Raw genomic sequence first — 25,469 nt, forward strand, 5'->3', positions numbered from 1 at the left:
AGTGCATCTCACAGAATACAGCAAAGTTCGGCTTGAAGCCTTTGCAGATGCATGTCACCAAATACCCAAATACATTTAACCAACTGTTTGGCGTCAGTTGGAAAAGGCCAATTTCGTACTCGTCCAGCACCGTCCGGACGAAAGGATGAAGAGGGAAGCGAAGGCCCACATCCAATGCGCCCTGTACACGCAAAAGGCCCTTTTGCGCGGCTTCTCATCGTCCCAGGTGGCCACAGCAATGGCCTTCCTGGGGACTTGAATTTCAAACCCCTCCCCAAGATGGAGGGATTCCTTGTATTTCTCAAATTTGTGACCCAAGAACTTCAGGGTCGTCTCTCCAACTGTACAAGCGTACGGGTCTCTGAAATTATCAATGTTGGCGACGTTTTCTTCGGCCGCCGCCTCGCCTTCGGCCGTCTCACCTTTGACCTCTTTCTCAACTTCTTCTTCTTCCATTGGGTGAGAAGGAGCACTCCCAAATTCTGAAGACAGCACCCTATCCAGGTCTGCTGCCTCGGCCGAGCTTCGGCCTCTTGAGCTGAGTACGCCTATGGAAGAAGGGACGTCCTCCTCAACTAAAGGACGCTTGCCCTTATCTCTGGCAGCGTCCGCTTCATTCCCCGAAGGAGGGGCGTTGCGAATAGGCAGAGCGGACGTTTCTCTGATTGAGATTCCCATCCTAGGTCTGTCCGCTCTGCCCAGTTGGAGCAGAGGTTGAGAAGAAGTGGGGACGGACAAACCAGCAGTGTCCGCCCTAGACTGGGAAGGATGGTCTTGGCGAAGTACCAGCTCGGCCTCATCCATGACCGTGCTGGCATAATGGGGAAACCTAAGTTCCGGGGTTGGAGCGGACGAGGCGCCTTGAGCTTGTTGGCGCTCTTCGAATGAAGAAGTGACCTCCACGACCAAGTGATGAGAGCTAGTGGAGGCGGTTGTTTGTGTGGTGGAGGTGGTCTCCACATCCATAGTGCTTGGGTTGCTCGGGTCATAAGGGACCCTAGGGTGAACCAGACTACCGTCTGGGTTCCTGGCCGCATGACACTCATGCGTACGCATGGTTCTAGCCATTACCTGTAGGGACAGAGAAGAACAAGTGGGGGTGAGTACGTACGCACTAGACATAGACTCATTCCAAGGAGGAGACAACTCTTCTCCATCCACTCTAGAATCCTCAGTCCCAGGCGAACGATCGGCCTCATGAGGAGAGTCGGACGAAGCCGAGTATGGATCCAGAATTGAAATGAAGAAAAAAATACAAGTAAAAATAAAAGAAAGAAGTGTAGACGGCCTACCTTTGTACGTTCTAAAAACCTTGAAAACCTTGAAAGTGTTCTTGGTGTTCTTGAAGATTGACCGGAAAACTCAAAAAAACGTCCGAAAAACTCAAAATCACGGTGGCGCTCTTGAAGATTAAGGGGGAGGATAACTTTCTCTCACTAGAATGCTCTGCCTTCTCTCTAGAATTCACAATTGAATAAAGTGTGAAAATGAGATTTCACCCCCCATATTTATAGAATGAATTTATGGGGGCAAAATGGTAAAACCACCTTTCCCGCCTAAACATTCAAACGGTAACTCTTTGAGAAATTACTCGAAGAAAGAGACGGATGACGTTAGGGTTCTGTTAATTTATATGGAGATTCAGACGGACAATTGACGGCACGTCAAGGTGAGTTGAATCACAAATTCAAGAAATTTACACCTCCAACACTTAGTCTCCAAAACTCTCAAATAATCTAATGGGGGAATTGCGTCCGCCCAGCCCCCATACGTTTAGTCTAAAGAGAGATTTCAGACGGACGCAACATGGTGGGAGTACCAGAGAGTATGCCTGAAAACAAGGACGTCCAATCCAAATGTTGTGGACACTCTAGGTAGCTAGGAAATAAGCTCCTCCCAAAGTATGAGGACGTCCAGCCCAAAATAGGAGGACGTCCAATCCAAATGCTCTGGACGCTCAGGGTAGCTAGGAAATAAGCTCCTCCCAGAGTATGAGGACGTCCAGCCCAAAATAGGAGGACGTCCAATCCAAATGTTGTGGACGCTCAGGGTAGCTAGGAAATAAGCTCCTCCCAGAGTATGAGGACGTCCAGTCCAAAATATGTGGACGTCCAGATGAGCTAGGAAATAAGCTTCTCCCAGGGTATGAGGACGTCCAGTCCAAAATATGTGGACGTCCAGATGAACCAGGAGATAAGCTCCTCCCAGAGTATAAGGACGTCCAGTTTAAAATATGTGGACGCCCAAATGAGCAAGAAAACAAGCTCACTCCAGACTATGAGGACGTCCAGAGCAAAATATATGGACGTCCAGGTAGCAAAAAGAAATTTAAGTCCAAAGTATATGGACGTCCAGGGCAGATGGGAGGTAAACCCAACCCAGAGTACATGGATGTCCAGATGGAGGATCAGAGGAGGCGGCCAGTATGCGTACGAGCCACCCCCTCTGAGGGGCAAATGTTTAGGGTAAAAATACCTAAGTACGTGGCCCAATCTCATAGCGACACGTGGCCCAATAAGAAGGCGACACGTGTCCCTATGAGAGGGCGACACGTGTCCTCCTGATAGGGTGACACGTGTCAGTTGTCCCAAGTATACAATAAAACATTAGAAAGAGAAAAGGCCTTTATTACATCAGGCCCAAATCCCGAGGAAAACCCTTGAAAGCCGCAAAACGGCGCCCCCTATGACACGTGGTGGCCCCTGATTGCGCAGCCAATCACGTCACGGAATTCTAGGGTACAAACCCTAGAGGGGCACATGTTCCCACCCCTATAAATACCCCAATCATTTATGATGGGAGGGGTGGATTGTGACATAACATTAAAAAGAGCATTAAAGAGCTCCAACTTCTCTCTACCTTCTCTCTCTAGTTTTTCCGATTACCGATCTCTAACTTGATCGTCGGAGGCGAAGATTCCGATAAACGGAATATTCGTTGTTTTGCAGGTGTCCGAGTCTCGTTGCCAGCAGAGCGTGACCAGTATCCGAGGAGATCACAAAAAACCCCGAAACAACAAAAACCATAAAAGGGTAAAACCGGAATTTACCTTTGAAGCGTGCTTCACCCTCACACACGGGCTCGTACTTGAAAGCTCTAGCTCCGTAAATACCAAGCCTCCAACGGTATCCACCCACAAAGGACGAACACCGACTTTTAGGTCCGCTACCTTGGAGTTAGCAAGGTGCGACGAAAACCCCAAGTGTTAATGGAGTTTAAGAGTTTTTGCCAAAATGCGATACTTTTTCGAACTCCCACTCAAGCACTTTTCTCCAAATCCCAAGATTGGTATTTATAGAGAAAAGTGGGAGTGAGAATTTCAATCCCATCAATGTGAGATCATGAAATTACTCAATTTAATTTAAAACTAAAATAAATTAAATATGCAAGCATGTAATAAATCAACAAGTGTCCTAGTCATATGTAAAGAGGAGTATGGACCACTTGGAGAGGAGGGGGACCATACTTGCTCCCCAATCCTTCCTCTCCTTGTGCCACTTGTCCACACAAAAAGCACACTCTCCACATGCACTCCCCATTTACACGGCCCTAGCACCTGGACCAGCTAGCCCCGCACACGCGGGCTGCTAGCTGCTGCCTTCTCGACCCAGCACGGCCACGCACATAGGTGCGGGCTGCTACTGCCGAGTGGCGCTACTAGCTAGCCATGCATATGTGCAGGCTGCTAGCATCAGCGCGCGCCCGCAAGCCTCGCAATGCTTGCGGGCTGCTGGCCGTGGCTTGCTAGCATGCCTCGCACATGGTGCGGGCTGCTAGCTTGCCTAATCCCCTAGCACTCGGGATTCCGATGCTAGGGGTATTTTAGTCATTATTGATTTATTACTAATTTTGCCGTCTCGTCTTTTTACTATTTTTGACTCGACTTCCGACGCTCGGTTTCGACGCTCTAAGCTCGAATTTCCGACGTCTAAATATTTAACACTCGGGCGACGAATTAATTTCTTCCGAATTAATTCGTCGAGTCGGTTCGTATATTTGCTTGGGTGTGACCCCAAGGGTTCAGTCAAGATTAAGCTGTAATATTAATTATATATCAATATCACTGATCAGAAGCGGCCTCCACCCAGTCATTCCGATCACTTGACCTTACTGAATATATTAGCTTTCTAATAATTCTAAACCCGCTATCAGAATAATACACTTGTTCGAAGGACACCATTCCTTTCAACCACTGGATTGGACCACGTACTTGGGGTATTTTTTACCCTAAACACGATGGTCTTCGATATTTTCATGGGAAGGTTATCATTATGAAATTGAAGATAGCTACAAGCAGAGGTCTTCGACGATGTCCCTAGGTACCGCCGTGAATATATTAGCGGTGAGGCACAGCCATGACGAGGTACCGCCACAACCCTAAAGATGGCTACAAGCAGTCACATTCAACGAAGTTCCCAAGGTACTGTGGAGGATTGTCACAAGCAGTTGAAGATGGTTACAAGCAACAGTCTTCGACGATGGCATTCACAAGGCACTGTGGAGGTCGTCACAACAAATGCAGCAACAAATCGGTTACTTCAGAGACGTGTGCTCGACGGTGCAAGATACGCGTTTCTTAACTCTTTTGTCTGTTTAATTAATGCTAGTTTGCAGGTATCGACGTTACAAGAATGATTTAGGGTCGCAGAACGCTTTGAATCATTCTCCATCCCTATCGCTACTTTGACTTTTGTTTTCGAAACATGCGTTTTTCCAAACTCAGTCAAAGTGGGGGCTTCTGTAGACACCCAAATGTGTCTCCCCAAAAGCAAAACCCAATGATGAATACCTTTCACGTTATTGATTATCGAATGAAGTGAAAGTGTAAAAAAGCTAGTGATGTGGTTGTTTTTATTAAAATACCTCTCTTTTTGTTTTTGAAAATGTACACTATTTATGAAAATAGCCAGTACAATTTAGTTTGGTCAATGATAAGGGTCCAATAATAGTATAGTTGGATTGGGCTTGCAAAGAGCTTTCCAACAATATATTATAAGCCCAATTCTAATGAACAATGAGGAAGTTATGGCCAAAATACTAAGTTGGGCCCGAAGATTAATTTAGGATTGACTTTAATTATTATTCCTAAAGTTAATAGGATTGACTTTAATTTTCAAGATTAATTTAAAAGGTTCTCTTTTAAATTCTAATGGAGTTAGGATTAATAATAAAATAAAGAATTTCATTTGGAATAAAATAAGTGTTTTTTTTATGATAAATGAATTTTAAAATTATTCTACGCGGAGTTTATACTTAATTATATTAGGAATAGGATTCCGTACAAAAGCATGTTTTACTACCTCCGTCCCCTTTTGATAGTCCCTTATGGGCAAATTTAGTCCCAAAATGTTCACCCCATTTGCTTTTTCCAACAACCATAAATATTATTTTTTTTACCAAACTTCCCTCCAATTTGCAACAATACTTGTGAAAATTTATATTTCCCATGTACTTTTATTACTTTCTCTCTCTACTTTTTTGCATACCCAATGTCAATTTACTTTTTCAATGTACTTTAACTATTCTTATTTGTGTTTATTAATTCCCATGAAAAATGCCCACAAGGGACTATCAAAAGGGGACGGAGGGAGTATCTTTTAATTAGCGCAAAACGACAAGTCTGTCGCCAAACGACAGAGCTTGTCGCTATGCATGATTCCTATTGCAAGGCGACAAACCCTGTCGTTCGCGACAAGAACTCAGTTTTATTCCGATTAGAATTTGATCTCGCTACTATCATTTTCGGACTGTTTCTTATACATAGGGTCCTTGACCCCCGTTTTCAAATCATCCATAATCATCACAATTCTCTCTCTTCTCTCTTTTAAGCAATAGCTTATTCTTTCTCCCTCATGATATCTAAGTAGCCTTTTCACAAACACCATACCGCATATATTAGTTCTAGACACACCTGGCCAAATTCGAAGTTGTCTTCGCCCTCGACGTGAAAGGTTGATACTTTCTCAGGGTTTGGTCCCAAATCCTTATTTCAATTCTTTAATTTAATTGTTTGATTTAATATTTCATTGAAATTTACTAACGTGTGTATTTTGTTATTAGAAAGAGATACGAGACAGCAAAGTGAGTAATTTTATTACTCTATTCTTTTAGAAAGCATGTTTAGATTTTTTTTAAATTCCTAGTATCTTGTTAGGATGTCTCTTAATGCTTTCTAGTATCATGTTTAGGTTACTTCCTATTCTTTCTAATATTGTGTTAGTATCATGTTAGGGATAAAGCTTTGGTCTTTAATGTTTAGTCACATGCTAGGATTTGTTATTAATCATGTTGGTATAATGCATAGGATCTTGCTATTTTTTTTTGAAAGAAGTCCCAAAGGACACTAAATTTCATTGACATAAGCCATACGGCATCTACAATTGACAATGAACGATAATGAAAACAAATTTAACAAAATCAAACAAGAATTAATCGGGGAACGGCTAAGAATTCAAATACATAAATATAACAATTCGGCATATTCTCGATTCGTTGTCTCATACAACTTTTTGAGTGGATCCGTCGTCGTTTCACAATTTTGTAAGAAAGTTAATTCTTGTGCTGATTCCATAACCCGAATCCGAGCCATAATCAATAGTAGCCCCGCACAACCGGAGATCAAATTAAGCACAAATAAAACCTTGTCTTTCGAAGGAGTACGAAAAACCTTGTCTTTCGAAGGAGATCGAAAAAACCTTGTCTTTCGAAGGAGATAAACCCTTTCTTTCGAGGGAGACATTATTGTAACCTAAAACAAAAGGCTTAACAGAAAATAAAGATTAGGGCTTTCCACCGGTGAAATCCGATGGAAGCCCCTTGAAAATTGACAATGGAGACTAGGTTTAGGAGAGAGAAGAGAGAAAAGGAGGCTAGGGTTTCACGTTTAATGATTTTACAAGACTATTAATGGATCGGCATAGGATGTTGCTATTATTATTGAGCTTTATGATTGAGATTATTGTTATGATGATTTATGGTATCCATAATATTAATTATTGTAATTATGTTGCTTGATATTATATTATTGTTATTTCTTGATCACGCCTTTTATGCAGATTTAAAGGGAATCTGTACTTGAAATCACGCCTAATAAGATAATTAATAATTTGGTTTAAGCTAATATTATTTTAATTCAAGTGATCGCCAATAATAGATTTGTTTGTGCATTAATATTCAACCAACATAGATAAACATGTTTAGGGTTAATCTAATGATTGTATGTTACTTAGAAAGCGCACATGAATATGAGACGAATAGAGTAGAAGCCTATTTTAGGTAGGTTATTTCTCTTTTACATTCATCCCCAAATATCCAGTCATGGTTCCAGACCACTATGGAGTTAGCGATCTCATGGATCTTGAAGGGGTGTAACCTTTACCCTGTGAATAGGGATGTCAATGGGGCGTGGCGGGGCGGGGCGGATGTTGGCCTTCCTATCCCCATCCCCACCTAACATTTTCATCCCCATCCCCGCGGCGGGTCTAATATTCATCCCCATCCCCGTCCCGGCGGGTACAACTCCAAAACCATCCCCGCCCCACCCCCCACTTGGATATCCATCCCCGCCTAATCCCCACCAAATACCCGCATAATCCCCACCCAAAACCCACCAAATTTCCGTGTCTTAAATACACAATCCTACATAATTAATGCAGATTATAATATTAAAAACAAATTCTTAATATTACACACATTTTTGTTTATAATATAAGTGTAGTACAAAATATTATAATTAATATTTGTTTCACGTAATTTTTTTATAAAATAATATAAAAGTATATAAATGTGGGTATGAGGTGGGGATGGGGCGGGTGGGGCGGGGCGGGGATGGGGCGGGTACAACTTAAAATCCACCCCCGCCCCATCACCCGTGGCGGGTGTCGTTTTCATCCCCATCCCCGCCCCACCACCCACCAAACCGAGACCTATCCCCGCCCCACTGGGGCGGGGATGGGGCGGGTCTCCTACTTGACCCGCCCCACTGACATCCCTACCTGTGAACGGCTTACAAGTTCCTAAAACTTGTTGGCGACTCTTTTACTCTACCTTTCTTCCCTTTGGACGCCACCATGCTTAAGTGTACGATCACAATGGGGTTCAAGTTTGGGATGCTTGAAATATTCCCTACAAAAGCAAAGCCCCAAAATTTACTCTAAAAGGTGAATGGTAAAAAACTTGTCCCCATTGCGTGACACTTGTCACAAGTGCCACGTGGCACACCACGTCACCCTTGTGAGGGATAAATGATTTGGGTATTTTCACCCTAGCCACGAGGTCCAGTTAGAGCGTGACACGTGTCACCCTAAGATGAGTCAGAAGTGAACCTACCAAGACATTACACGTAGCAGGCAAATACCCCAAAGGAAATGGCAGCCTTCAAGGCCCATTTCCGAAGAAAGGCACAAAACGGCGTAACCCACCAAACCTAGGCCAGAGTGACCTAGGTAAGGTGACAATTTCCAATGACCCTATAAATAGGGAGATTTACCCCAATTTGGGGACACGTTCAATTATTACAATCAATTCTCTTACAACCGAGAAATCACCTGATCTCGGGATTCGAGAAGATATTTTTACTTTCCGTTGTTTACTCCGAATACATACTAACTTGATCGTTGGAGGCGAAACTCCAACCCACCAGAGCTTCAGTTGGTTTGCTACTACAACCGACGAGGACCCAATCTTGGTGACGTAACTCTCCCGCAGGACATCCAAAAACCGCGAAACACTTAGGGTCTAAAATTTTTAGACCCTTACCTAGACCCTAGCAGTGTCTGGGCAAGGTCCAAATAGAGGCCATTATATAACCCCCCCCCCCCTAATTTTTAATCATCTTTTTTAGCGTACGATTGCATATTTGCATATAACACTAAAAAAAATTGATAATACATGAGAACGTTATTAATTTGACAAATCGTACAATAACTATGATATAAAAACTAATACAGAGCTCAAAATATTTTAAAACTAGATGAAGCTCGTGCGATGCACGTTTTGTTTGAATTTTTTTTAAATTTTTTTTTTTGTATTTATGTGCTAAAATTTCTTATATATTTAGATAAAATTGCTAATCTCAAAAGATAATATTTTGTATTTAATTGATTTAAACTTTAAAATCTCATTCGTCAATTTTGCTTACGTGACATTTGAATTATTTAATTGTAAAATAAATTAATAATCTCTTATTTAATTGGATACAACTTAAATTTATAATCCTACATGGCGCACTAAGAAAATTAAATCCTATGTGGCTCTCTAAAAACTCGGGGAAAAACTCCCCTTTATATATACTCCCTCCGTCCCCTTTTGATAGTCCCTTATGGGCAAAAATCACGGGAATTAAGAAACTTAAATAAAAGTAGTAAAATTACATTGGAAAGATAAATTTACATTGGGTATGTAAAATAATAGAGAGAGAAAGTAATAAAAGTACATTGAAAAACAAAATTTATATAGGAAAGATAAATTTGCACAAATATTGTTGTAATTAGAGAGAATTTTGATAAAAAATTGATATTAATGGTACTTGAAAAAAGCAAATGGGACTATCAATTTGGGACTAAAAATAGCCCATAAGGGGCTATCATTTGGGAACGGAGGGAGTATATATTAGATTGGCGATGTAGATGGTTTTCTAAAACCGGCGGTGGAGCATTGAAGATGAGGAGTGAGGTTTCTCTTTTGGATCGGTGAAAGTAAAATAGGGATATGCTAACAAAGCCAGCTATACATACACTCCTTAATTACCGTTTTACTTTAAGGAATGATTAGTTGGGACCATTTTGAGCGAATAATCCTTAAAGTTCGGATTATTTATAAAAAATTCAAAGTTGGGATTTTTTATGGGAACGGGCAAAAGTTGTGATTATTTTTATCAATTTTTCATATTTTATGTTTGTTGGATTGTTCGGGTCTAATTTTGTACTTTTTTAGACTACAGAATGGTACTGTAATAATATCGACCACCTGGTTGGATTGTAAACATGCTGAGTGCGAGTGCTGACAAACACACTCGTAAGTCATCAGTTTAACAGACCCCGCCTTTATCGACGTCGTTTTCCCGGCCGATTCAATTTTTGAATTTGATTTGGCCATAACCTTAATTATTTCACCATCTCTTCCAATTATCATCATCTTCATCACTTCATTTTCGATAATTTCTTAGATCCTAAGTTTCAGTGTTGATATCTGTCACTTCTCTCGAAATTCAGTAATAACTCCAGAAACTTTGGAGTTCATCAATGGCGAATTCCGATATTACTTCTTCCAAAGACTCCCTGGTGATATTTCTCTCTTCGAAACTTGCGGTTTTTTATATGTATATTTGATTACTTACTGAATGAATCTAAACCCTAATTTTTTTTTTTAATTTGATTCCATCTTTAATTGTTTTGCAGAAGAAAGAGAATTTGGCACTAACACAGTCTGCTAAACTTGCGGTATGACAATCTTTGCAATTCTTACTCATTTCATATCGAATTTGCAAATTGTGATGTTCAATTCGTAGTACTTAATTTTCTGACCATTTTTCCCTTCACTAATTCGTTGTTTTTGGAGTTAGGAACTAAGTGAATCGAGGACAGAGTTGTTGAGTAGGATCCAGGGCTTAAAGCAGGTGAATATCTTTCTTGATTTGCATATGTTTTGGGATTGATTGATGTGTTTGTGATTTGTTTTGTTGTTTATGATTTATTTGCGTGCAGGATTTGCAAAATTGGAGGTCCAAGTTAGATAATCAAGTTCAGAGCCATCGGAATGTAAGCTTCTATCTTCATTTTTCTTTCAAATTAATAAAATGGATAGGTTAAATATACGGAGTACTTTAAAGTACTCTCTTCGTCCCAAATTGTTTGCACAATTTGCTTAGGCGTGGTCTCCAAAATGATATTGTGTAAAATTGCATAAGTAAAAAATTATAGAAAGTTGCTTCTATGACTATAAATAAATCTATTGGGATCTCACCATGTCTTACTTTATAAATCAATGGGTAATTCATGGTCCAAGTTGAGGAACTTAGGCTTTTGTGATGCTCAAATTCCATGATTGATTTTGTGCTGTTTTTTTTTATTCTTCCTATGTTTACTTTATTGTCATATACTTTGTACATTTAACTCTTATATTTTACCTTTTGTATTTAAATGTTCTACTTTGTAAGAGAGACATGTACTTCACTCCTTCGTGTACTTTTGAACGGGGTATTATAGTGAATGAATTTCTCTTTAAAGAACTTCGGGATTTTAGTTTGTCTAATACTCCAAAGGGCTCAATCAGGAGCTTCTCTCAAGAGTAGGTAATAACTTACACCTAGTTGAAGAAATAGGGTTGTAATGGAGGAAAATGTTGTTGGCGTGAGAAGGTAGGGGCTGTGTGTTTTAGTGTTCGTGGCTCGTTGCTGCAAAGGAGTGCTGTGCTTTGTGGGTTGGTGCTGGGAGCTAGGAGATGGGTTTTTAGGGAGTGGCTGATTGGGAAAGATAAGTGAGAATGGTGGGTCAGAGGAGGAGAAGTGTGTGCGCACTGTGTTGGGCTGGTGTGGGATGTACAGCTTGGGCTATTGTGTTGTGTGGTGCGGTGTTTGAATGACAGTTGGTTCATGAGATGGTGAGTGTTGTGGCTGTTGCTTCTTGTGGCAGTGTGGGAAGGATACACAATAGAGATGGGTATTGTTGTATTTATTGATGTGTGTGGAATGAAGACAATAGAAATGGGTATTGTTTTGTGGCGCATTGGCTGGTGTGTTTCCTTTTTTTGGGTGTGGCATGTGCAGTTTAGGTGAGGGTTGTGATATAGGTTAGTACAGCAAGGTGTTAAGGGACAGCTAATGGCAAGGAGCGCAGGGTGATGGTTTGTGATGGTATGTTGTGGGTATCATCATTCTTGGCATGGATTAAAGCTTATTTGACCCGTGACCTTAGACTCTGTGATGCAGGTTTTAATTTGAAGTTGAAAGAAATCCAAGGAAGAGTCTTTGTGTATTGAATGTTAAATGAGGAAATGAATGAAATTTGTAATAAAATATCGAATGGGTAAACACTAAATCTCGCAAAGCAAGAGGGTCTCTTTCTAATCGTAATCAGAAGATGATCAATTGTCACAGCATGTGATGTTCTTGGTTAACAACCAATAAAATTGCTCATGGATTAAATCCAAACAAAACACATTTTTTGCATTACTGCAGGTGCCGATTGAAATTAATTGCATTACTTAGACTTTGCCACAATTGCTTTGTACCGAGTGAATTATATTTAATTGAAATCTGTTGCATTATTGAGATTTTTTCACCTTTGTAAGAAGTGAGTGAGGATAAGCAAAAGGATTTCAGAATTTCCACTATTTAGACATTCTCAGACTTCTCATTTACAACTCTTGCTGATTAAAGCTTTTATCACCCTAATAATGTTTCAGGCAGTAATAAGAGTATATGCTATATAATTATCAGGTTGTATGTTATATTATTATCAAACTATAACAAGCTCAACAATATCTATGTTATATCATTATCAGGCTATGAAAGTCAAGGATTTTCACACACCCACTGCATTTTCCCAGTTCATGTAAATGCTTCATGTAAACTAGTTTTGAATTTACCTCTGCATCACTAGTTGGTCAACTGATTTTGAATTTGTCTCATTGAGTCTCGGTGATGAAACCCTTGTATACCCAAGGCATTAAGTGTGTGCTTTTCTTTGGATGCTTGATTGTACATTAGAAGAAACAGATAAATCTTATATTGACAAGTGATTTAACAATAAAACCTAGATTGAATTGTGAAATAATTCAGTGATTAGTTTTAAAGAAAGAAAAAACATGTTACCTCGAGAGTTGTTTTCAAGGGAGGAAAGAAAATTAGAAGCTGCTTCAATGGAGAAACCAAAAAGCTCAGAACGAGGTAGACGTAGAAAGCAGTTAAACTACTATAACATGCAATTACAAACATTATTATCCATTATTCACAACACAACAAAGATTCCACCAATAGCTCATTCTATATATTAAAGAGCAAAATCAATTGAACATCCATGAAAGCCAAAAGCTCCTTTTTTGTGAATAACCTACTGAATTGTACTTAATGTCTATCTTGAATATGGAAAACTATATTTCTTGAGCTTTAAGTTATATGGGGCCTCTATGGTTTTTTAACTTGAAGCTAATTGAGGATAATGAACAAGCTAAAGTGCACTTATTTTATAATATTTTCATTTTTAGTTACAATCAATGCAAACTGTTTTCAAGCCAGCTGAGGCTAATGAGAACTTGAAATGCTAATATGTTGTATAACAAATTGTCATGTCTTAGCCTTTGCTCATTTGCTAAAGATATACTCGTATCTACTCATTAGTAATCTCTTCATTCAGCAATACATTTTGGTTTGTCAATTACATTACCTTTTTTTCGCTCCTAGTGATTATAAAGAAATGCTTCTGAGAATAGAATCAAGAGAGAGAAGTGTGTAATAGCCTTAGGAGGGAACAATGCCTATGTTCAAAAGATGGCTTAACAACTACATTCACTCACCCGCTTTTACTTACTAAGAGAGTAAGTAAGCGTTGGAGTCAGGTTTCTCTGCTTTTGACTGTTCACACCACCATACCTTGTTTTTGGTGGTTAATGAAATTTGATTGATCTTCGAATCCTTCTCTATTTTATTTTAGTCATCAGTTAACAAATGAGGCGCATTAAGATTGCCCAATTCAACGAAGTCATTTGGCACCTTGTTGTCGACATGGGGTTAAAGAAGGTCCCAAGGCTTCAACAACTTTCACTTCACAAAACCAGAATCAGATCTAGGAAATGCAAGTTCAACTGTTAAGTGATCCTTTAACTTAGCACTTGACTACTCATGTTGATTACAATTGAGGATTTCATTAATAAAACAAAGAAAAGGCTTTTGGAACCCTCAAATCTAACTTTAGCAAATAGCTATGTTCTTGGCCAAAACTAAATGAGATTCACAACTTAGTAACTCATTCTCCTCTTTGAAACTCAAATACTAAGTGAAAAAACCACCAACAATAAGTGGTTCAAACAATTTAGTTTTAATTTTCCTTCATGAAGATCCTTAGGGGATCAACATTTACTTCATCAATTCTTACATTCAGTTATGATATTTCTTCTACTAAGTAGCTATGAACTACTAAATTTATTTTATTCTTTTGCTTATATTGTCTCTACTCGTGCCGAGGTAAAACCATGTCCAGTTCAAAGGTTAAATAATATCTATATTCCTCTTTACTATAAGCACAAATCCATTCCATCATCTTGTAATTTTTAGTTAGTCTATTTTTATATGAATCTTATAAAAGACATTATCATACCATTTACAACTCTTGTCAAAATTTGTTGTCGCTGCCCTTGATGTAGGTTCGTTTCTTCTAAAAATTTCATGTAAATTAACAAGATGAAACTAAAATGTTTTAGTGTCAAACGCAAAAGGAATCACTGAAAAATATTAAGTAGAAAACTATTATCAAAAAAATTTCGTAGCTCTAATAAAGGATATTTCAGATTTGCTAAAGATTTTTGTCAAATTTGTATAGAGAACATCTCTCTAAAAAACTTAACGAAATTAGGGTGGGTAATGCGCGCAATGTGTGCGCCATAACTATCTATGTCAGGGAAGTTCTTTCGGTTTGGCCTTTTGTCACAAATTTAATTGTTGGTAGCATTAATAAAGGAAAATATGTGAATACTTACACTATTTTTAAGAATTAAAAAAAAAGGGACAATCCCTTATTAGGGAAAATAAGTAATAAACATTTTTTAGGGTATAATTGTCGCAACACAATTCATAAAAGTTATTTCAAAATTTTAAAAGCTTAGGAAAAAGACAATTACCATTAATGAGGAAAATAAGTAAACAAACATTTTAGAGGTTAAAATTGGTCAAACACTATTTATAAGAGTTATCTCAAACTTTTTAAAGTAGGGAAATCATTTCGCTTTAATGGGTGTTAATGGGTTGGGGTGGGTTGGATATTGGCCTTCTCATCTCTATCCTAACCTAACATTCTCATCCCCACCGCGGTTTCAAAATCTATCCCTATTCTCTGCCAGTAGATACAAATCCAAAACCCTCCCCACCCTACCCCCTTACCTAGATAACACACCCATCTAATCTCCACCTTCTCCGCCCCACCACCCACCTAATCTCCGCCCTCCGTTCCCTTTTGTTTTTGACGTTTGGAATTATGTGCGGTTATTAAGAAATTGGGTAAAATAGAGTTATATTGTAATAATTCAGTGAATGAAAGTACAATTTTCCTTTAAAAAAGGATATTGTACATGTGGGGTAAAGAAAATCAGAAGGAAAAGAAGAGAGAGGAGAGAGAAAGTAATAATGAGTATTAGTAAAGCATTAAAATGGTACAAAAATTACAAATGCACATGGAAAAATAAGGATATTTGAGTATCTAAATTGTAATGCAAGGGTAATTTTGTCCAAATATTATGACTAAAAAGGAAAAGATACTAAACGTAAAGAATAAAAAAGGAACACCTAAAATGGAAATGTAAAAAACAAAAAGGAACGGAGGGAGTATATATTGTAGTTTACAAACAAAATTTCACTTAATAAGTTAGTATCACGCGATTGTTTTTTCTTTATTGTATTACAAGTCTATTACAAAGTACTATATTTACTATTTTATCTAACTTATTTTTTAATTTTTTTTTTTCATTTTTATTTTAGAAAGTATAAAAGTACATAGTTTTTAGAATTTTTGTATGTGGGTATGGGGTGGGACGAGGATTGGGCAAGTACAATTCATTATCCGTCCCCAACCCATCACCCATGGTGGGCATGAGTTTTACCCCCATTCCTATCCCACCAATCCGCAAATCGGGACCCGTAATAGGGCAGGGAGGGACAGGTCTCCTACTTGACCCGATCCACTGAAATCCCTTACGTCAATCCTAAGCCTAGGCGTGCCTTTATATGCATTGTGAGTATTATGTACTTCTTAACTCCATGACTAAGTGCTTTGTTTGGTTTGAAGAAGCAGTGAGAGCAGTTTTGAAGTTGTCTATTTGGAGTTCTGTCAGATTTAGCTCTATGCGGATCTCGCAAATTTCAAGTTCATAACATATTAAGCTATCGACTTTGTAATTTTTCTTAATTATTAGTTTGCCACTTAATGTATTTTCACAAGTATGGATGTGGTGAGATTAAAAGATTGCTAGAATAAGGTTAGTTTGTTCAAAACTTTCAAATAAACATGAAGTTTCACAAATGTTGCATCAATGACCATTTTAGGAAGTTTCACAAATGCTGCAAGATTTCCCTATTTGCAAATGTTTTCTCACTTTTCTCTTTCTTCGTCACATGATCTATATCTTTATTCCTCTCTATCTCTCTCCTCTTCTTAATATCCGTGTCTCATCCCCATGTTGCAATATTTGGGGAACGGAGGAAGCATAAAAATAGGAAAGACAAGAATCAATCAAATATGTGGAAAATTATGATAATTTGGGTGGGTAAATCACCTAGGGAAGATAGAAGACACATAAGGGAAGGGAGGGGAAAGGGAAAGATGGAATGTAAAGTTGGTGTATATTACAAAAAAATTATTTATAGAACCAGAGCCTGCTTATATTTTCTCCTGAATAGCCCACATTCTTAAGTCTGTTTTAAATCAATTTAGGGAACAGTTAAAACTTTAATTCCTTTAAATCCTCCTCATTTTAACCTGTTTTTTCTTCTCATAGCTTACTACTTAATTTGTTATCATATTTTTCATTGGGTCAGGTTCTTACAGGTTAATTGCATTGTATGTGGGAGAACATTTATAGCGTAATAAACCATGGTTTTTTCAATTTTCCCAATAAATGTGTTCCTTCTGTTTATGTTTGCACTATAATTTCCGCAGTCAGGCACAACACTCATATTTTGGTTATGAAGCTTTTTAACATGAGCTCAGCCCTCTCGTTTACTTTTGCAAGTGCCATATTGAAGGAAATAACCATAACAGCCTTGTGCCATACAATCATGTATTGAAATACTCATTAGGAAGGGTGAATGGCTGCTTACTTGAGGATACACACTCAGGGTATAAAAGAAGATCATTTTGATATTGGATAATAGTTTTATCATATATCTATGAGACCATTATTTGTTTGCATTAGTTAATGTTTCCTTCCTGCTGTGTTTTGGATACTCTCTTAATTATGCAGTGAACGCAAAAAAGTTCTAAAAAAGAGGATAATTAAACTTTTCAGATTAGATGAATAAGTCCCTCTTTCTTGGAGTGTGAAAGACTTGGTCTTGGTGTCGTTAATGATCCGAAGTATTGGATGTTGAAACTTGTATATCCTGCAGCTCTTGAAGAATTTATTTGTGGAGCAAAATTGTAAAGGAAAAGTATTTATGCTTCTGTGAAAAATATTCCTTTTCGAGTTGCTATAGAACTGTTCAAATTTTGTACAATTGTTCACCTTTTTTTCTCCAATGGGCTTTCTTTTAGATTTCTCTGACTAATCATGCTATTGTAGCTGAATTTGTTTTGTATTCCTTTTTGCAAGTTTGTTATTAGAATTCTATGCATATTTTAACCTGTGTTTTCAGGAGTTGGTAGAACTCAGGAAGTCTCTGAATGTTGAAGTAGATCAACTTCGATCAGTAAGTTTTTCTTCAGGTTCCTTTTTTTTTTTTTTTTGTCCTTCAATTATTCATCATCATTGTGATGGCAATATCCATTCATTTAGGAATTTCAAGATCTCAGAACAACGCTGCAGCAACAGCATGAGGATGTGACTGCAAGTTTGAAAAATTTGGGGGTATGTAGTCTCCAATATTTTTACTGTTCGAAGAAAGCTATCTAAATTTGAGGAAGATGAAACCTAAGAAGGCGGTTGGCCCTGATGGGGTACCGATAGAGGTGTGGAGGTGTTTGGGTAAGATTGGTATTGATTGGTTAACAAACCTTTTCAACAAGATATGGACGGCTACAAGGATCCCACAAGATTGGAGGAAGAGCACCTTGGTCCCGGTTTATAAAAACAAAGGAGACGCTCAAGATTGTTCTAACTATCGAGGAATTAAGCTTATGAGCCATACTATGAAGTTGTGGGAAAGGGTGATTGAACAAAGGTTGAGGGCATGCACAAGCATTTCAGATAACCAATTTGGTTTTATGCCTGGGAGATCTACTATGGAGGCAATCCATTTGATAAGACAAATGATGGAGTTTTATAGGGTAAAGAAGAAAGATCTTCATATGGTCTTTATTGATTTAGAGAAGGCATATGACAAGGTGCCAAGAGAGATACTTTGGTGGGCAATGTTGAAGAAAGGTATCCCACGAAGGTATGTAGACCTAGTTAAGGATATGTATCGGGATGTGTCAACAAATGTGAGGACATGCGGAGGGTTGACAAAAGATTTCCCTATTACAATCGGATTGCATCAAGGGTCTGCATTAAGCCCTTTTCTTTTTGCAACGGTTCTAGACGAATTAACTAGACCAATTCAAGATGAGGTTCCATGGTGTATGCTGTTCGCAGATGATATCGTTTTGGTGGATGAGACTAAGGATGGGGTTAATGTCAAGTTGGAGCAATGGAGGCAAAGGTTGGAATCTAGAGGGTTTAAGCTAAGTCGGAGTAAGACTGAATATTTGGTATGTCGTTTTGGCACTCAGAGGGGGACACGCAATGAAGTGGTGAGTTTGGATGGAAAGGATTTGACCATGAGTGAATGTTTTAAGTACCTAGGGTCGATCATCCAGAAGAATGGTGACATTGATCAAGACGTGACCCACAGGATTAAGTCAGGGTGGCTTAAATGGAGAGCGGCCACGGGAGTGCTATGCGACCGCAGCATTCCCTTAAAGTTGAAGGGAAAATTCTACAGGACTGCCATAAGACCAGTGTTGCTCTATGGTACAGAATGTTGGGCTTCTAAGAAAGAGCATATTAAAAAGATGGAGGTTACGGAAATGCGCATGTTAAGGTGGATGTGTGGAAACACTTTAAGAGATAGAATCAGAAATGAGGTTATTCGCAAGAAAGTAGGTGTGGCGGGCATTGTAGATAAACTAAGGGAAAATCGTCTGCGTTGGTTTGGACATGTAAGACGGAGACCCGAGGGTGCACCGGTGCGAAGAGTGGAAGAGTGGGACCATGGAGGGATTAAACGAGGAAGAGGGAGACCAAAGATGACTTGGTTGGAAGGAGTGAGGAAGGATATGAAGTGCATGGATTTACGTGAGGATGAAGTTTTGGATCGTAAGGGATGGAGGAGAAAGATTTATGTTGATGACTACACGGAATAATCAAATTTGGTTCATGTTAGCCGACCCCACTTTTGGGATTAAGGCTTTGATTGATTGATTGATTGAAGAAAGCTATCTAAATATTTCTTGCCAATTTTTACATGACAGTTATTGCTGTCTGAAACTAGACTTTAGCTTATGAGGTTATAATTGTTTGAGATGATTATGTGGGTATTATGCAGCTGCAGGATACATCTAAGGATGCTGGATTTTTTGCACCCAATCCCATGGATGCTGGAACAACTATGGGTCATGAAGTTAATGATGAAGGCAGTAATGCTGAAATTAATGAATCTGGAAGTTCAAAGGATGAAATCGTTGAAGAAGAGTCTACAGGAAATGGAAGATAATTTTTCCTCATCACGGATTGGAGTGGACATTAAGCATTAAGTCAACTAACTTTCGAGAATTTGGTAAAAATATAAATGAACTCTGAAGGTGATATAAGTATTCTTCATATTATGTGTTCTAGGTTTTTCTTTCATGGTGACAGTTTGTTGCCATGCTATATCAGTACTCAGTAGCAATGCCATATCAGTACTCAGACCATATGAAAGTTGGCCGATCTCAAGATTTGTAACCTTTGTGAGATTATTGTGACTATAGCTTGTAGCTTTATGGTGTGACTTTTGGACTTTTGGTGTTAATGATGCATTGCAAATTTGAAATCAATAGAAGACAGGTTTGGAGTTTGAATGGTGGAGGGAATTGGGAGGTGAAATTGATATAATTATTTGAAAACTCAAACGTCAATGAATGGCCTTTTTTTTTTTTTTTTTTTTTTTTTTTCGGAGGGGGTGGGTGGCCCGGGTGGGGGAAGATGAGCATGGGTTGTGCTGAAATGTCTTGTTTTTAAGCAACAGGGTTGTGCTAACATGTCTTGTTTTTAAGTGCACACATGCCTTGTTTTTAAGCATGGGTTGTGCACACATGCCTTGTTTTTAAGCAACATGCACTTGTGTGAACAAATCCTGAGCTTAGGGCCTTCATGTTTTTAGGGCCCTAGAATATTGAAGCCCAAATGATTTTTTTTTTTTTAAAATTTTTTTTTTGTTGATTCCTTCACCCCCATTGTTGATTATGCTAGCGCCTAATTAATGGTTATTACACCCTGATTAAAACGATATGCTTGTTAACATAAAATGTAGGCGAGATTAACCCCTTAAGAGAATGTTAAAAAATGTACATCCTCTGATTTTAAATACTTGCTCAACTTTTCATTTTCGTCCGTTTTTAAATATTTTCTTCATTTTCTTATTTAGAAAGCTTTTACAATATTTAATTCATTTATCTCAACTAGTGGACCCAACATCTCCCCACTATCATTGGAAGATAAAAAAGAGCAATCTTTACGGGCTTGAAAGAGCGCATATGGATGAGCGGTCTTCCCATGATTACATTGTAGGGTGAAGGGGAGTTTATCATGAGAAACTCTGCTCGGACATCACGCCTTCTTGACCTCTCTCCTACCCGGACTGAGAGTTCAATTATGCGTTCTGGGGTAAGCCCCGAGCCATTAAACCCGGTGACCTCGTAGCTTATTCTCTTCAGGTCTTTTCTGTCTAACTTCAGCTCGTTGAACGCACTGATGTATATGATGTTGGCTGAGCAGCCTCCATCTATCAGTATTCTATCCACCTCCCCGTTTGCGATTCTCATTGTCACCACCAGCGGGTCATCATAAGGTGGCTCGCGGCTGCAGGGGAAGAGGTGGCCATCTACGCTTATCATTGTCATTTATTTGATGCATCATCGCCCGCGGGTTAGCCCGCGCTCTGTTAACTGTGCCCCCATGTACTGGACCCCCGCTGATCACGTACACCCTGCCCTTTGGCTTGCCATCTCTGTCCCTGTCTCCAGCTGGGCCCCTATGACCTCCTCTGTGGTCATCTCGGCCCGCTCTATCCTCCTCCCTTCTTCTAGGAGGGTCATCACGCTGCTTAAATTGACTCAAGTATCCTCTCCTGACTAAGTCTTCTATATTGTCCTTCAAGTGTGTGCATTCTTTAGTGGTGTGGCCATGGTCCCTATGAAAGTCACACCACTTGCTGGTATCACGACTCCTGTTCACCATCCTTGGTGGCCTCTACCACTTATCATCAACTTTATTCACCCTGAATATGTGAGATCTGGAATGGGTTAGTGGGGTACACTGATCAAACCTCCCAGGCCTTGGCCCTCTCTTTGGATCGGATCTTCTCAGTCTCACTACCCAGTCCGCTTCTCTGCGGTTCTGCTCAGCCCTGCTTGGTTGGTCTACCCTGGGTGTATTCTCTGCCCGGGTGACCTCTGCCCGCTTAACTGAGTCACCGGGTGCTATCCTACCCAACATAGCTCTGTCAGTCTCGTCTGCTTTGATGAACTCATGCGCTTTACCCAGCGCTTCAGCGAGCGTTTTGAGGCTCTTACGCCCCATATACGCTCTGAAAGGTGACCCTGGTAGTAGGCCACTATGCATGGCCAACAACGCTACCTCCTAGCTCATATTTGGAATGGTTGTTGCCTCCTTGTTGAATCTGGTGATGAACTCCCTCAGGGGCTCATCCTTTCCCTAAACCAAGGACATCAGCTTGGTTGTCATCTTGGTCTTGTCCACCAGGGTTATGAAATGCTCCATGAACATTCTCTTCAGCTGGTTGTATGAGTATACAGAACATTTGGGAATGGCTCCGTAACATTCCGCTGCCAACCCCTCTAGAGTTGGTGGGAAAGCCTTACACCAGACTGAGTCTGTCATGGTGTAGAGCACCATATGATTCTCGAAAGCTGATATGTGGCTTTTGGGTGTTGTTGTTCCACTGTACCTGCAGCTTGGCATCTTTACCTTCTCCATTGGTTCCTCCAGAATCTCCCGGCAAAATGGGGAATCATCTGGAACAACCTGGATTCGCGCTCGTTTGTCTCTCTCCGGGTTGGGTCCTCGCTCTGCGGCTGGTGACCTACTACGAGGGACCCGCTTCTCCAGGCTTATTCAAGCTGGGGTTATTTCCTCCACGCTCCGTTCTCGATTCAGGTTGCGAGCTTCCAGCTCCAACACCTTCTTTCTCAGTTGAATGAGCTCCTTCTACTCAGGGGTGAGGGTTGAGACTTCCGGCTTTTTCACCGCAGGCTCCGGAGCTGCCGTTGTCGGTGACAGACTTGCTCCCTTACCCATATTGGTAAGGACCGCTGTCGTTGCAGCCAGTTGCTCCTTGCTGCACTTAGAGAGGTTCTGCAGAATGGCTGGCATATTTACGGGCTGCGGTTTTTGGGTCACAGGTGCTGAAACAATGAGCTCATTGTTCGTGCCTGTTAACGACATTCCATACTTGAAAATAGAGCTGGATCCTACCGGATCTACTAGTTTCGCCGCTACTTTAGCAGTAGCTAATGTCGATCCGATGGGGTTGGATTTCTGTGAGATGCTCGTTTTGGGGTTTCCGGTGGATCCTTTTGGATCGCTGGTTACTGGAGGTGTTTTTTATGGTGTTTGGCTGGTCTCATTAGTTTTGGACGTGGGTGTTTGTACAGTTTTTTCTCCGGCCATGGTGGTTAGTTAACTAGTCCCTAGCTCAGTTGGTGAACCTCAGGTTAGATGATCCTAACCCCTCCATCTAGCGCCAATTGTTCCAGGTGTGGATCCAAGGGTTCTATTGGGTGAGCTGGGTACCGTCAACTACCTAGCTACACAAGGAAGCACGCGTAAAATGCCCTCGGGGGTGGCTCGAGGAACCCCCCTCCGAAGCTTAAGTTAGAGAGTGTTAGAGAGAGAGAAAGTGTACTTAGAAAGATGTAGAGAGTGTAATAACTTGAGTGTCTAACCTCTTTTCCGTTGTACTTTACCCTCTATTTATAGGCGTACTATCTCCTTCGTGGAGAGTTTAGCCTGGTCAGCCCTGCGAGCTGAATCTGCCGGGCTAATGAGCCCTCCTTTAGTTGCTTACTCGGCAGTGAGTGCGCACCCTGGGGGTTGGGCGATAGTTCAGCGAGAGCTATCCTATACAGAAAAAGCAAAAAGAAGCAAAATTGGGTAAGTACAAATAACAAAAGGTACAAAGTAAGTACCTTTAAGGAAAAAAGTTGCAGAAGTATCAGAGTACAACAACAACGGCGAAAATAAAAGCCCTAGCAAGACGAAAGTTCGAACCTGCAATTAAGAAGAACAAAGAAGAAACAAGTCAGTGAAGGAGCAAGAATTAAGGAGGGAAAAGCAAATAAAGTGAAAATTAAGACAAAAACAAAGACGAAGAAGCAAGAACTTACCACAACAATGGAGGTTCACAAACGCTTGAAAGAGGAAAAGCAAAGAGCGAAAATTTTGAAATGACAGAATAATGAAGAAGGAAGATGAAAAAGTAAGAGGAGTAAAAGAAATAAGTGAAAAGGGGGAACAGTGAAATTAGTACGAAGTAAATGGGCAGTTAGACACAAGGCAAAGCCAAACCGCCATGTCACTTCAGTAAAATCAAACTGACAGCCCGGATCGTCAACACGTGTCCCACTCATGCAATTACGACTTCCGCCCCAAAAAAAAAAAACAAAAGAAGAAAGAGAAGATAGCACTTCAGCGGGAGTGATCGAAAATCCTCTCTGCAAGCTCGTCATTTCTCATACTTCAGCGGGAGTGATCGAAAATCCTCTCTACAAGCTCGTCATTTCTCAGACTTCAGCGGGAGTGATCGAAAATCCTCTCTGCAAGCTCGTCATTTCTCAGACTTTAGCGGGAGTGATTGAAATTCCTCCCCGCGAGCTCGTCATTTCTTAAGGCCGGAACCAACGTTACCATACAAACAATACGGCAACAGACTCAACAATAACAGAACTTGACCTCTCAAGTCTCCAGGGCGCATCAACATTCTAGAGACTTGAGGGGCTAGGAGTGTGCAAGTTAATTCAGCCAGACGACCCGTTGAGTCATGGCTGATAAGGCTACACGCTCAAAACAGCTGGCATGAAAAGAACCTCACGCCATCTCTTGAGGGGCTAGTTGTAGGGGATAGCTCCTGCTGAGCTATTCCTTCCATCTGGGCTCAGTTAAGAAGAATGTTCCTACAAGCAAAGAGTTGGCATGAGTGACCTCATACCATCTCTTGAGAGGCTAGTTGTATAGGATAGCTCCTGCTGAACTATCGCCCAGCCCCTAGGGTGTGCATTCACTGCCGAGAAAGCAATTAAAGGAGGGCTCACTAGCCCGGCAGAGTCAGCCCACAAGGCTGACCAGGCTGAACTCTCCACGAAGGAGATAGTACGCTTATAAATAGAGGGTAAAGTACAACGGAAAAGAGGTTAAACACTCAAGTCATTATACTTTCTACATCTTTCTAAGTACACTTTCTCTCTCTAAACACTTTCTAACTTAAGCTTCGGGAGGGGGGTTCCTCGAGCCGCCCCCGAGGCCAGTTTACGTGTGCTGCCTTGTGTAGGTAGTTGACGGGACCCAGTTCACCCTTGGATCCACACCTAGAACAGAAAGTAATAAAGAAGGGAAGATGAAAAAAATAAGGGAAGTAAAAGAAGTGAGTAAAAAGGGGGGACAGTGAATTTAATAAGGAGTAAAGGGACAGTTGGGCACGATGCAAAGCCAAACCGCCATGTCACTTCAGTAAAATCAAACTGACGGCCTGGATCATCAAAACGTGTCCCATTTATGCAAACACTGTTCCCACCAAAAACAAAACAAAAAAAAAAAAAAAAAAAAAAAAAAAAAAAAACGTGCACTTCAGCGGGAGTGATTGAAATTCCTCTCCGCAAGCTCGTCATTTCTCAGACTTCAGCGGGAGTGATCGAAATTCCTCTCCGCATGCTCGTCGTTTCTCAGACTTCAGCGGGAGTGATCGAAATTTCTCTCCGCATACTCGTCATTTCTCAGACTTCAGCGGGAGTGATAAAAAAACTCCTCCTACAGTCTTAACAAGCCACGAGCGAATGCGCGCCCAGCAGGCAGAAACAAAGCCATCACAAAATCCAAAGAACAACAATAGCATGGCCATCAAAGACAGGTTCTGACCTCCCAAAGTCTCCGGGTCGCAGCAACAACCCAGAGACTTGAGGGGCTAGGAGCATGCAGGATAATTTACCCAGACGACTTGTTGAGCCACGGCCGATAAGGCTACACGCTCAGAATAGCTGGCATGAATAAACCTCACGCCGTCTCTTGAGGGGCTAGTTGCAGGGGATAGGTCCTGCTAAGTTATTCCTTCCAGCTGGGCTCTGTTAAGAAGGTTA

General features: G+C 40.4%; 1 protein-coding gene across 1 annotated transcript; it reads left to right on the forward strand.

The window, feature by feature from the left end:
- The first annotated feature begins 9,984 nt into the window (after positions 1 to 9,984).
- On the forward strand, positions 9,985 to 19,954 carry LOC145608461 (uncharacterized). Its single transcript, XM_081664076.1, has 7 exons — positions 9,985 to 10,280; positions 10,398 to 10,439; positions 10,562 to 10,615; positions 10,704 to 10,757; positions 17,558 to 17,611; positions 17,698 to 17,769; positions 19,448 to 19,954. Exons 1-7 carry the CDS (start codon positions 10,242 to 10,244, stop codon positions 19,613 to 19,615), a joined length of 483 nt encoding a protein of 160 aa, XP_081520202.1. The 5' UTR covers positions 9,985 to 10,241; the 3' UTR covers positions 19,616 to 19,954.
- The last annotated feature ends 5,515 nt before the right edge of the window (positions 19,955 to 25,469 follow it).

The sequence above is a fragment of the Chenopodium album genome, chromosome 23, assembly GCF_948465745.1.
Source record: "Chenopodium album chromosome 23, dcCheAlbu1.1, whole genome shotgun sequence".
Taxonomy (NCBI): Eukaryota; Viridiplantae; Streptophyta; class Magnoliopsida; order Caryophyllales; family Amaranthaceae; genus Chenopodium; species Chenopodium album.

Coding starts and splice junctions, on each gene's coding strand:
- LOC145608461 (XM_081664076.1), top strand. CDS start 10,242: ATGGCGAATTCCGATATTACTTCTTCCAAAGACTCCCTG. Junction 10,440..10,561: donor CACAGTCTGCTAAACTTGCG/GTATGACAATCT, acceptor TTTTGGAGTTAG/GAACTAAGTGAATCGAGGAC. Junction 10,616..10,703: donor GGATCCAGGGCTTAAAGCAG/GTGAATATCTTT, acceptor ATTTGCGTGCAG/GATTTGCAAAATTGGAGGTC.